General features: G+C 42.7%; 1 protein-coding gene across 1 annotated transcript; it reads left to right on the top strand.

Moving 5' to 3' along the window:
• The first annotated feature begins 566 nt into the window (after window positions 1-566).
• EPHX1 (epoxide hydrolase 1, microsomal (xenobiotic)) lies at window positions 567-13,017 on the top strand. Its single transcript, XM_008945064.1, has 8 exons — window positions 567-746; window positions 2,602-2,782; window positions 5,283-5,510; window positions 6,532-6,661; window positions 7,130-7,344; window positions 9,846-9,954; window positions 10,940-11,065; window positions 12,667-13,017. The coding sequence occupies exons 1-8, from the start codon at window positions 567-569 to the stop codon at window positions 12,890-12,892; spliced, it is 1,395 nt and encodes a 464-aa protein (XP_008943312.1). The 3' UTR covers window positions 12,893-13,017.
• The last annotated feature ends 304 nt before the right edge of the window (window positions 13,018-13,321 follow it).

The raw sequence follows: 13,321 nt of genomic DNA, 5'->3' as shown, positions 1-13,321 counted from the left end.
GGCTGACGGGGAGGTATGAGGTGGCTGCCCTCCTGCTCTTCACTTTTTATGCTCTATATATGTCTTCGGGTTGTTTTTCCCTTCTGAGTGGGTAAAAATAGATCTGTAAGCCTTACTGAGGAGATGCTCTACTTTGGAATTTGTGGGAAATCTAGAGCTCTGGAGGAAGAGAAAGCATTAAACTTGAATTATATCCACAGTCACCTCCTGTACTGTTGAAGTTTAGCAGCAGTCAGCAGCCACTGAGGAAGCCAACATACCGTGTTTAATCAGAGGACTATTTAATTACCAAGCCATGTGATCTCCTGACTTGCATTGAGTTGTGTTTACTAAATGTCTTTTATGTAAAACACTCGGTTCCTCCCTGTGTAAGTTGCAGAGGTTAAAACATCCTATTCCTGAAATTTTACAGAAGTGTCAATGTCCTGTAACTGACAGAACATGATGTAGATAGAACCCTATCTTTAAAAGCGAGTAGACAGCTCTAGTCTTCACAAAGTGTTTCCCCCATGTCTCTGGACTATCTGTTTGGTTTACCAGAGTTCTGTTCTTCTCTTGTAGGTATCATGCTGCTCGAAGTATTCTTGGTTCTGGGAGCAGTCATCATCTACTTCTTACTGCCCAGGAAGAAAGAAGAGACATTACCTTTCAAAGAGGGGTGGTGGGGCAAGGGACAGAAGCCTGACACTGAAGAAGATGCAACCATCCAGCCATTTAAGGTGGAAGCCACGGAAGAAGAGCTGAGCGTAAGCAAATCTCTATACTGGGGAGAGAGAAAAAAATGACCAAATAAGTGCAGGATTTCTTTGGAAGTAATTTTAAAATTAAACCAGTAGTTACATTTAAGAGAATAAGCAGTGATGTCTGGGACATGGGGAAGGGATTTTTTGGTACTGGTGTAGCAGGATGTGAAATCTGCCCATCAATTTTGATCGCAGCTGGCTGTTGCCAGATTGCTAGTAAATAAACCTACTCTGTAAAGCCTAATAAACATAAAAATCATATCACAGATTACTAAGTGCTCCGTTCCCATTGTTGCACCTTCCTTAGTTTGATTGTGTAGACCAGAATAGGAACAATGTCTTTTTTTTTTTTTTCTTTCGAAAGCAATTATGAACATCCCATTTTCCCAACTGCTTTATGCTTGCAGCTGTGTTGGATGCTGATTCTTCTGTAATTAATGATCTGCTTTGGTCAACACTAACACCAAAGTAGTGATTACAGTAAACACATGCATTGCAGAATTTGTTAGACAGCAAGATTTTGGTTCTGTGTTTAAGTTGGGGATTGCACGGTTTCATAGATGTGTGTGGAGTAGTGGTTGCAGCAGTACTTAGGGAATTGTTCATATTATTCATTTATAATGGATTCCTAGTTTCACAGTAAGGCTTGGGTTTTTTTAACACTTTGTTTGCCCTCCGTAGTAATAGTAATGGATGTTGTTCTCCAAAATGTTTTCCCCTTAGAGTGCAGGCACAAAGCTAGATAAATTCTAATTTAGAGATGTTTTTGAAACATGCGATTCTGTATTGTGGCAGCTATTGCAACATAATCCATCGGTAGAAAACTCTTGTTCCTAAATGTATTTTTACAAAGACTAGGAGTTAGAGTTACACTAGCATACGTTACTAAATGTTCAGTTTTGGGTTTGGTTTTGTTTTTTAAAAGGTGTTGAGCATGGACAAAAAGCATGTACGTAAAGACATGTTAAACACTTCATTTACAAACCCATGCTTTCTGTACATCTGTTAAATGCCAGAACAGAGAGCTTACATCCATACATCTTGCCTAGACAGAGGCTGCCTCCTCAGCGTGAGGCATGAGCCAGTGCATGCACCTAACTCATCTTAGTCAGGGGGAGAGCTGTCTCTAGTGCTAATTAGAAAATGATGCTCTGCTTTAAACTCCACAGAGGTTTGAGCAGGATTAGATTTCCAGACCTGCCTTCTACCCTCAACTGTTCAGTGGTTCTGTTGGCAGTGGGAAGGAGCTCTTGGCTGCCCCTCCCTGCTGAGTGGTGTTGGGCTGGTTCTGCAGTATCCCCTGTAACCTTGAAGTGCAGTGGGAAGGTCACTTCTGTAGTTACTCTAGATTGGGAAACTTTAATTCCAGTCTAGTTGCACCAGCTCTGTGGCCATGTGAAATCCCTCTGAGCGTTTCCCAGTGAAGATGTCCAACCCCTTGGTTGGGGGTGGAGAGGAGAAGGTTTGGGCTAGATCCAAGCATTGATTGCGACATTGGGCTTGCAGGTAACCTGAGGAACAGAGTACTGTGGAAAGGCAACAAGGCTTAAACTGTGAGGCTGCAGTACTGTCAGAAGACTGTATTGTCCCCTGGTTATCAGCCTGGCAAACAGGTTAGCCAGCCCTGCAGAACAAAGACAGAATATTAACAACAGCTGTAAATGGAAGAGAAAGGAGGCCATCTGGAGGAGAAAAAGAATTGGAACTGCTGATGAAGCACCAGCAAAATGCACAGGTGTCATAGAGATGTCATCTGCATTGTTCTCTTTTCACTTGGGAATAACTAGAAACTATGCACAGTAGAGCCCAAAATGGCAGACACAAGTGCTTGTAATGCCTCTTTTCTTTTTCCGTATAGGACTTATTCAAGAGACTTGACCAGGCACGATTCACTGAGCCACTAGAGAACAGTTGCTTCCATTATGGGACTAACTCGGTGTATCTCAGGAGGGTTGTCTCCTACTGGAAAAACCAGTTCAATTGGAAGAAACAAGTTGAAGTCCTCAACAAGTACCCACAATTCAAAACCAAGATTCAAGGTGTGTGGGGTTTTGTGTTTTGGTTTTGTTTGTTTGTTTGTTTTCCTTCAAAAGAAACAGTAATATATAAACTTGTCTGCTGGAGAGCTCAGTGGTAAGTATGCGACGGTTGTCGCCTGGGCCTTCCCTCCCTGGCTGCCGTGGCTGGGTCATTGGCTCTGCTGCTGAAGCAGTGAGAAACTCCTTCATTGTAACTGGAACCTTTAGGAGAAGGAATGCCAAATGGAATTCCCTTGTGCATGGCTGGGTTGTCAGCTGGTGTTAACAGGAGCCAAGCGCAGGCATTTGGAAACAGAACTGTATCTCAAGATGGTATACGTGTTCCCTGACCTGCACACAATCTCACAGAAGTACCCACAGATGCCTCCTCATGCTCCATGTAGTTCCCCAGCTCCTGCTGTCACAGTGATGTCACCAGTCTGGCAGTCCCCCTCAGCAAGGAGTGCTGGCTGCTCAGGTTGTCCCTGCTTGGCAGGGCAGGACAGATGGGCTCTGCTGCACCATTTCAAGCATTCAGAGGCCTGGGAACGCAGGCTGCCTTTCCTTTGGGGTCCATGTGCTACTGGGTGTGGGTGAGTGGTTTGTCTTTTCATTCAAAGTGCAGCCATCTTTTGAAAGAGGCCATTCAGCTAAGGTCTGCTGGTGCTGGAGCTTGGTCAAACTGGACATTCTAAATGCTTGAATTAGGGTTGTGCTTCGGTCATTTGGAGGTACAGTTGTAGATTTGGGACAATTGCTTGCTGTGGTCTACGTGATGGCAAAATTCAAGCTTCAGATTTTTTATACTTCCACCCATAATTGTATGTTATTTCAAATGGGGCAGTTCAGCATAATAATTAAAATGGATTTGGGACAACAAATGGTTGTTATATAGTGGTTAGAACATAAATATCATAAAAATTATATTTAATTGTGTACATGGTTAGTGCTGAAAAAGATAAAAGCAAAAAGTCTTCCCTTAAAAAGGGAAAAAAAAAAAAAAAAGATGTATCATAGAATACTAAAGGTTGGAAAAGACATCTAAGATCATCAAGTGCAACTGTCAACCCAATACTACCCTGAGCACTAAATCACGTCCCAGAGCGCCACGTCTACACGTTTTTTTGAATCCCTGCAGGGATGGTGACTCCACCACCTCCCTGGGCAGCCTGGTCCAACGCCTCACCACTCCTGCAAGAAAGAAATTCTTCCCAACATCCAATCGAAACCTGCCCTGGTGCACCTGAGACACGAAAGGGAAGAGAAGCCAAGGACAATGCACTATGTATAGCAATAGGAAGAGAAATGTCAGTGCTAGGAATGATTACAGAGACGAGCCATGAAAAGACAAGGTCAAATATGCTGTATGTCAGGCTCCTACCTTCTGTTGTCACTTGAAAGCTTTTCAGAGAATGCAGAAATCCACAGAATTGTCAGATGTGGAAATCTCAGTCAGTGAAACAGGTTGGGTGGGATCGCTGGTGAGCTGGAGCTGCTGTGAGTTAAATGTACTTAAATACATCAAGAAGTGAGACACTCAAGCTCTACTAAGAGCAAATTATTGTTTCCTGGGAAGCAACATCCTGAATGGGTTTGAGGAGAAGCAGTTCACCTGAAGCAACTTGTGCAGTGCTGTGTGAAGCCTACTACTCACTTAGGTAAGGATCACAAAGGAAACAGCACTGCAAGTTTTACCTTTTTACTTAACAGTGAAGAGACTGGTACTCAAACGTAACTTCCTGTTTTGGTTTACTCGCTTAAAAAGATACGGAAAGCTTTGGACAAGAGGTAGAAAAGAACTATAAATTTGAATGCTCTAACTCTCTTTTAGCAAGGCATTTGTTCAAATCCTTGATTCAGCATGATTGGTTTATCAGCAGTTACGATGTGTGACTCGATTACAGGCAGCCCCCACAGACAGAGGGTATTTACTGAAGGCTTTTTCAGTTCCTTCTGCTGTAACGTTTGGATCAGTGGCTGCAGACAGAAGCCAGACACAATCAAATGGAAGTGAGGCATGCACAAAACAAGGGAAGTGATTAACGCCCCCGAACAAACAGCTGCTCCTTCCAGTGGATTCCCTATCTCTTGACACCTTCAAGCTGCAATTGTGTGCATTCCAGGAAGAAAAATCTGTGGTTGGCTGAAGCTTGTCTGGTGCCATATAGGGACATTTGGGTAAAATTTAAGGGCATTTGGACTAACTGATGTAATCATCTCTTCTGCCTTTAAGCTGTGTGAGTCACTGTGTTACCGTTAGTAGATTGCTTCACTTCTATGTCTTAATTTGCCAATTTCTTTTAAAACAGAAATATGCCAACCTCATTTGGCTGCTGGGATGCTTAATTGCCCATTATAAAGTACTTTAAGGTCCTCAGATAAATGGATCCAGAGAAGCGCTGTGTGTTTGCTTGCTTGCCAAAAAAGGACTTCAGAAAGGATTTATTCATGATCTGTTCTGTGATTAGTTTCAGTGTCATGGTAAATTTGAGCATGTCAATTAATTATTTTATTTTTACAGGCATTGATATCCATTTTGTTCATGTAAAGCCTCCTCGTTTGCCTGAAGGCCAGTCTGCAAAGCCATTATTAATGGTTCATGGTTGGCCTGGCTCATTTTATGAGTTTTACAAAATCATTCCTCTCCTGACGGATCCTGCAAGCCATGGCCTTGGTGATGAACACGTTTTTGAAGTCATTTGCCCATCTATCCCTGGTTATGGTTTCTCAGAAGCACCCCACAAAAAAGGTATGACATGTGAGAAGAAAATGAACTAACACACACCTAGTCTCACAGAGGGAGGGACAGCCCCTGTTAGCAGAACAGTAACACCTGGCACTTCCTTTTTCCCAGTGTAGGAATACAAATCCTGTGTGTCACGTGGGAAGAGTGTGACTTCAGGTGGCACCATTAATTGCAAGGAGCAACGTATAGATAATTTCCAAAGGACTGTAAAAAGTTATGAAGTGACAACTCATGAATTGTAATTGAGCCAATGAATTGTGTGGGTGAGCAGGAAGAGTAAACTTGATTTGTTACTGTTCCTTTTGGGTGTTTTGAATCCATATTCAACAGCACTATACAAGTAGGTGAGAAGAAACAGTTGAAACAAATCAAGTCCTGTATGGTAGATATTGCAGCCAAATACCTGCTAGTTCAGCTTGTGCCCTGAATTAGATAAACACAAGGTGCAACAAATGGGAGCAAGTTGGTATTTAAAAGTGATACTGAGTTTAGTATTACGTGTACAGGTGAATGATGTGGGGAAGGTTGGTTTTGCCTATCTCTACTTCCCTGGTTATAATTTCTACGGTCAACATTTATTTAGTGGCATGGAGAAGTGCATTACTAGTGGAAACTTAAGAGTTTCCAGCTGTCATTAAGATGAGACTGTGCCCACAGCAGCAAAAATGGAAACAAGTTCCCTGGGTGCTGATCAGTGCCTCTGACAGGGCTCAGCTGGAGTACCACTGCAGTTTAAAGGGAGTCTGGCAACCCATTGGTGGTGCAAGGACGTGGGCAGCTGGTGGGGTTAGAAGAACACTGGTCTTCAGTGAAGGCTGGACTTTATCCTCATGGTTTCTGCTTGCTCTCTAGACCTTGCCTGGGTGATGGGACAAAAGCCTCCCCATGGTGTGTCTGACAGGCAAGGAGAAATGTATCTGCAGCTTTTTGGGAACTTACATGTTGCCTTTATGGAAAAAATAAATGCTGCACGTTCAGAAGCGTAGCTGGAATTAATGCAACGGTGTTCTTTTTTTTAATGCAGACTTTAATTCTGTAAGTGCTGCGTCTATTTTTTATGAACTGATGCTCAGACTGGGATTCAACGAGTTCTACACACAAGGTGGTGACTGGGGCTGGCTCATCTGCACCAACCTGGCCCAGATAGCTCCCAAGTGAGTTCCCCCTCAGTACACTGCTGCGTGACAGCATCCAAACCTGGTTTATTCTCTGGACAGTGATTTCTTGTCCAGGTCCTTGGACGAGCACTGTGTCGTTTCTCTCTTCAGTCTTAAGCAGCCATCTAAAATCACATATCTTAGTTTCTACTATAGACCTGTTCTTTCCAGCAGCTGTGCAGTAGTTTTGCAGTGGCCCCACCACTGGGGGCTGGAGCGGAATAGGTACCTGTAACAAAAGGAGGATTTGTGGCTTAGTTCCCAGAAGTGTGTGCCTGTTACTGGCAATTGCCCCTTTGACTTGTCATTTTTGTGTGAAAAGCCACACTTCAAAGTACAGCTAAAGTCATGATACGCTCAACAGGTCAGACTTTAAGTAGGTCCATTTTTGTTAATAACATTTTCAATATAACAACTTTGAATCCCATTTCATTTTTGTTGATTTTCTTCTGTTTTTATTTTTAGCCACGTGAAAGGCCTCCATTTAAATCTAGCCTCAGTTACGAAGCTGGGATTCACTCACCTGCTCTCCATTCTGCTGGGCCGCTACCTGCCAGGGCTCTTTGGTTTCCAGGATGAAGATGTCAGGCGGATGTTTCCCTTCTTGAAAAAAGGGCTCTACAGGATCTTGCTGGAGTCTGGCTACGCTCACATACAGGCTACAAAGCCTGATACTGTTGGTAAAACAAACAAACCTGACCTTTTGAGCTCAGAATACTTAGGCTGTTCTTTTTAGTTGTATTTTCATAGAAACGAAATGTACTGCTTAAAATAGGCAGAAAATCAGTTAAGTGAAATCAAATTTAATTTTCACTCATTGTTCTCAATCACTTGCAGAGTTTGAAAAAAAAACCAAGTGTACCTAGGAAATCTTTCTAGATGAGCCAGTCAGATTGCTTAACTACTCTAAGTAGCTGAGTATTAAAAGCATCTTTTTCAGCTGAAGTGGTCAAGAATATATTTTAGTTTAGTGCAGCAGCAATTTGCTTGTCAATTTTATTAAAAACAGCTATGGATAAACTATTTCTTAATGATTTTCATAAACAGGTGCAGAATGGTTTGCAGAAACAGGTATATTCTTAAAACATGTAGGAAAAATGATAAATTTATGAATTCTAAATATTTCTGCTTCCTCTGAGTTTTAGTTTCAAAAAATTGCTAGTATGTAATTCCTTTTGTGCTTTAAGAAAAGATGGGGAAGCTGGTAGCTGAAAGGTGCCTAGCAATGCTCCTTCTGCTTTGGTTTTCTTGCTGAATTTCATCCCTGCCAGTAACATGTGGTCTGTCAGAGCAGACTGCATAGAAAGGGAACCAGCAGCCAGTTCATGTTTTGGAAACAGGAGCGGGAGCAGTCCTGTGATTTTGAGGACAAAGAGGAGAGGAGCGTGGCAGGTGGCAGCTTCCTGTAGGGGGAAAAAAAATAATCATTCTGAAGAAGGGAGTGTAAGGCAGCTGGAAGCAGCACAGCCATGGGGGCTACCACAGTCTTCCTGAGACTTCTGGTGGTAGAGGGCTACCTGCAAGCTGTCCTAAGCAAGGTATTTGTCTCTGGCTCTTGATAGGTACATGCAACACTTGCTAATACACTAACACTCCTGCTCCAGAGATAGCTTTTGATCAAAGCAGCTTGCACGGATTTAATTTTACACATATCCTTTGGGAAACCCACATGCAGTGTGGGTTCCTTTCCAACTGACTGAAATAGGCAGCACCTGGATTCCAAGTACTGTTAGTTCAGTGTCAGGTTTTCCTCTGTGTTGACCAATGTCCTCGTCTTTGTTTACAGGAAGAGTGTGAGAACAGGCTGTTGCTTCTCTGGTTCTGTGGATCTGGAGAGCATGCTCAATATAATTTTTTTCAAAGACTTGGTATTTCAGTTATTAGTTGTTTGATAACTGAAACTCAAATATCTTGTTTAAATAGCAATTACTGAAGAAATTGTGCTAGCTGTGGTCTTAGGCATCTTTCAGGAAGATTGGGTTGCATGAGTGGAACTTCACATATATTGCTGTTCCTCAGGAAAAGCTTAATATAGAATCATTATGGTTTGAAAAGACCTCTAAGATCGTCAAGTCCAACCATCAACCCAGCACTACCATGAGCACTAAACCATGTCCTGAAGTACCACACTCACATGTGTTTTGAACCCCTCCAGGGATGGTGACTCCACCACCTCCCTGGGCAGCCCAGTCCAATGCTTGCAGGAAAGAAATTCTTCCTAATATCCAATGGAAGCCTCCCTTGGTGCTGCTTAAGCCCATTTCCTCTCATCCTATCACTGGTTACTTGGGAGAAGAGACCAATCCCAACCTTATTCCAACCTCCTTTCAGGTAGTCGTAGAGAGCAATAAGGTCTCCCCTGAGCCTTCTTTTCTCAGACTGAACAATCCAAGTTCCCTTAGCTGCTCCTCATAAGCCATGTTACCCAGACTCTTCAACAGCTTCACTGCCCTTCTCTGGACCTGCTCCAGCAGCTCAATGTCTGTCTCATGCTGTGGCGCCCAAAAGTGAACACAGCAGGGTGTGTTTCTAGGTTTTTCTTTTCCAGAGCAGCTGGGATGGTTTCTGGCCCCTATATTTCACAGCACTAGGTGGATTAGCAACGTTCCAGGTGCAGGTGTGTGTTTTCCTGTCCAAGCAAAACAAACTATAAAAAGTATATTAAGACTCCTACATGAAGGCAGCTGGCTATTGCTGATTCCTAAGCTGGACCTTTTAGTAAAGCCTTCCTCTTCCTTAATGACTTTCTAATAGTCCTGAAAATGTTTTTGCTGTTAGATAATGGCGCAGATTCTCCTGGTCATGTGTAGGCATGTGGGGTTTGGCCCTGTAATGCTGTTTAATATGTGACAACTTCCAGATTAATGGAAGCAAACCCTACTTGGCACATAAAGCTTAATCTTATAAGAAAAAAAAAAAGCCAGCAGAAAACTAATACTGTTACATCAGTTCAAAAAACAGGCAGCGTGAGCTAATGGGGAGCCTGTTGCATTTGCAGATACTATCAGTTTATGATTCAACAATAAACGTCTCCAACTTGTTCTACCATTTTATTTATTTATTTAGGAACATAGCTGCTGGAACAGCTTTGTAAAGTTATCTAGGATGTATTACAGAGTGCTAACAATCTGAGTTCGGTAGCTGGATATCACAATTTTAGTTATAATTTCCTCCTTTTCAGGATGCGGTTTAAATGACTCTCCTGTAGGACTGGCTGCATATATTTTGGAGAAGTTTTCTACATGGACTGACCTGGAATTCCGTAATTTAGAGGATGGAGGACTAGAGAAGTAAGCGTTTCCTGTTTTTGTTATTTTGGATGAGGTGACTAAGCCTGGAGTCATAGCTAAAGAAGTTTGTCTAACTGATCACCTCACATCTCGCAGGGAGCCTGCAGGGACCACAAATGGTGCAGTGCTGTCCTACAGCATACAGAGAAGCAAACAGGTCATGAAGGTTGATGTACTCCCTTCCCTCTTTGATCTCCTAGAAAAGAGATACGCCCTGCAACTGTGGGTATTAAAAATTGCCTTAGGTGGAAGAATTTTTTTAGGATAGAAAAGCAAAAGTTTAACCTAGGTTAAGATGCTGGGAAAGAGAGAGCACGATTCTAATACTAATACTTTTGAAATTTGCTTTAGATTGATCAGTATTGCTTCATATACCTATGGTTTGCTAGTAAAGGATCATTCTTAAGTGTGTGGCAGAAATCTGAGATGAAGCCCTCTTTGAAAATCCCTGAGGTACCTGGCAGGAATGGAACAAAGGGCACACTATGAAAAACGGTCCTTTGACAATGTATTTGAGGAGAATGTTTGCACCGCACACAGCTAATAATTTGATAGGAACCAGGCACTGTTTACAGCACATGCTGGTGCGATGGCTCTATCGAATGCTCATGGTGGCATTTCAGATTATGAATAACAAATGGCACAAGCTGTTCCATGTGCTCTTCTGCTCCCACCCTCCCCTCCCGTCTATGGACAGTATAGACAGCCATGCTGGAGCGTAAGCTGGTTGTTGGAGGCTGCCTTCCGTGTAGGAAGTAAAGCATCACTTCCCTGCTTGTGTCTGAAAGCCTTTAATGTGCTTAATTGGTCACTGACAGAGGAGGAGTAGCACCCTTCACCTCATAACTCTTTTCTTAACCAAGTTAACTGCTTTTTCCTGTAACTTCTTTTCTTACAACCAAACCAAAGGCGAAAGTCAACCTGCAAAAGTCACGCAAAAAGGTATTCAGTTCTAACTAAGCAATCTCTGGGCTTACCTGTTCAGGAAGTTCAGCCTGGATGATCTGCTTACCAATATCATGATCTACTGGGTGTCGGGCTGCATAGTCTCCTCGATGCGTTTCTACAAAGAAAATCTGCAGAAGGGGATAGGCACACAGAAACATGAGAGGTAAGGGTTTGCCTCCTTTTTTTTTTTTTTCCCCCAAAGTATTTTGTCCTGAACTCAATTTCATGGTTGTAGACAGGTTGCTTAGGTCTCAGAACTGCTGCAAGTGTTTGAATGCTGAGGAAAAGCAAAGCTGTCTCACAGTGTTCCTCTGCAGGACAGGTCTGTTACCTGAGGTACCCTGCTGTGCTTAGAAAACAGGGCAATTAGGTAAGCATCGTGAACCATCAGTAAGGAGATCTGACTGGAGACACTGCCTGAGGACCTCCTGTTCACAGTGTATCTGACTAGGGAAAAGCCCATGCAAGTACTTCTAGATTTTACCTCAGTTACTAAATCAGCCTGGGACTGAGCCATGCCGTCAGGTTTGTTCATGGTTTATTTGGTTTGTACTTCTAGTATTTTTCTGGACACAGTTTGCCTATTTCTGCAAAAGATTTAAGTCCTGCATTTGGAAGCAACTTCGGTACACTGCCAAGCTGCGTAACTGGGAAGTCATTAAGACTGAGGTTCCTGCTGCACTGACACTTAACACGGCACCTTGGTTGCATATACTTGTGTCAGCTTGAGTATCAGCAAAGGCTTAAACCTGCCCTGAGGTATCTGCAACCACAGCTCACTGCTCTGGTATTTATTTAGCTGTGAAATGATGCTCCCAGGAAGCTGACTCAGATAGTGAAACTGTTGTGGCTGCACTGTGTGCAGTATCCTGCTCTGGTTCTGCCTCCATGAGATGAGCTACCTGAGCTTCTACATGATGAAAGAGGTTTAAAGTCCTGTGTAAAATTGGGCACCCTGTTTTCAGGCTTCCAGTGGCTACCTGCCCAGAAATTTCTGTATCTATCTAAATTTTAAAGTCTGTCACTTCTGACAGCGCAGCTTTTAAGTATGGGATATTTAAACCTAAAAAAACCCTGTTGCTCTGTTTATAACAAGCATGGATCATTCCACTTTCTGAGCTACTTTTCCTCTTGTATCCAACTGCTTCCCTTCCTACACTTACTAATGTGCAAAATGTTTGTAGAGTGCATTCATGTCAGTAAAAAGCAAGAGCTACTTTGTAGCAGTCTCACATTCAGAAAAGTTTCCTCTGAACTGGTCTAGATTTATTCTTATTTCTCCTCCCCCCTCCTCTGTGTTTGCAAAGGTTCAAAGTAATTCTTCCCCTGCCCTACCCTACAGCTGTCCTACCAGGCTCAACATGTCCTAGCTGTAATCTTCACTGTAAATCTCTGCCCAACCCTTGTCAAACTGTGTGCTTTCCCCTCGGTATGTGACTCTTGAGCCTGAATGCAGCATGAGGGAACCTGACGTCCACCACCTCTGAGGGCTGTCTTCTCAGTTCCCACACTTCTAACTCGTACACTCTGGGTGGCTTGCAAAATTGCCTTAATATCAGGGTATGCAAAAATTGTGTTGTTTTTTTTTTTTCCTGAGTAATGGGAATGTTATGCTTAGTCTTCAAATTTAGGATCTGGAAGTCAAATTTTAATTGCCTAACAACAGTGTCCCCAACTCTTTAAGAACATCATTTCCTTGGGACTTTCCATGTCTTGCAGAGTTAAGTGTTTGAAAGATTAAAACAACTCTCTCTCCCCTTTCAGGCTCACAGTACAAGTACCTACTGGCATTGCCTCCTTCCCTAATGAAGTCATGCACACACCCCAGGCTTGGGCCCAGAAGAAATACACCAACATAGTTTCCTTCCATTTCATGCCTCGAGGTGGCCACTTTGCAGCTTTGGAGGAACCTGAACTTCTTGCTCAAGATATTCTGCAATTTGTTGCGAGAGTAGAGAAAGGACAACTCTGGAGAAAGAGAGGAGAGTAACTTCCCTAACAAACAGCAGGGTAACTGCTTAGAGTTGTAGCACATGTACAGGCCTTACTAAGTGTGCTGTAAGATATATTTACATGCATTATTCCTGACCAGATGAGAGAGAGGACACCAAGAAAAATGCAGCATATCTCAATGAGATACTGATGTGTTTTGGTTTGGTTAGTTTTTTACTGATTTTGGGTTGGTTTGGTTACTTTTTTTTTTTTTCAGGTAGACTAAGAAAGTAGTATGAGGATTACTTGGTTCTCTTCTCCCACAAGCACAAACTTCTAAAATCTCTTCTGTAGGATTCCCGAGTCTTGCGTTGAAATTGAAAAATAGGCCTTACAACTAATAACTAACAATAGCTTAATTGTTATGAAAGGCTTTTTTTTTTTTCCACAGCAGCAGTAAAACTCGAGCTGGTGTAGGGGTGAGGTT

Source organism: Merops nubicus, unplaced genomic scaffold (assembly GCF_000691845.1).
Source record: "Merops nubicus isolate BGI_N331 unplaced genomic scaffold, ASM69184v1 scaffold3648, whole genome shotgun sequence".
Lineage (NCBI taxonomy): Eukaryota > Metazoa > Chordata > Aves > Coraciiformes > Meropidae > Merops > Merops nubicus.
This window is presented reverse-complemented; position numbering and strand designations above follow the sequence as displayed.

What these genes read in the sequence shown, in the direction of transcription:
- EPHX1 (XM_008945064.1), top strand. Translation starts at nt 567, where the DNA reads ATGCTGCTCGAAGTATTCTTGGTTCTGGGAGCAGTCATCATCTACTTC. An exon ending in ATTCAAAACCAAGATTCAAG is followed by an intron (nt 2,783 to 5,282) that starts GTGTGTGGGGTT and finishes TTATTTTTACAG; the next exon opens with GCATTGATATCCATTTTGTT. An exon ending in AGAAGCACCCCACAAAAAAG is followed by an intron (nt 5,511 to 6,531) that starts GTATGACATGTG and finishes TTTTTAATGCAG; the next exon opens with ACTTTAATTCTGTAAGTGCT.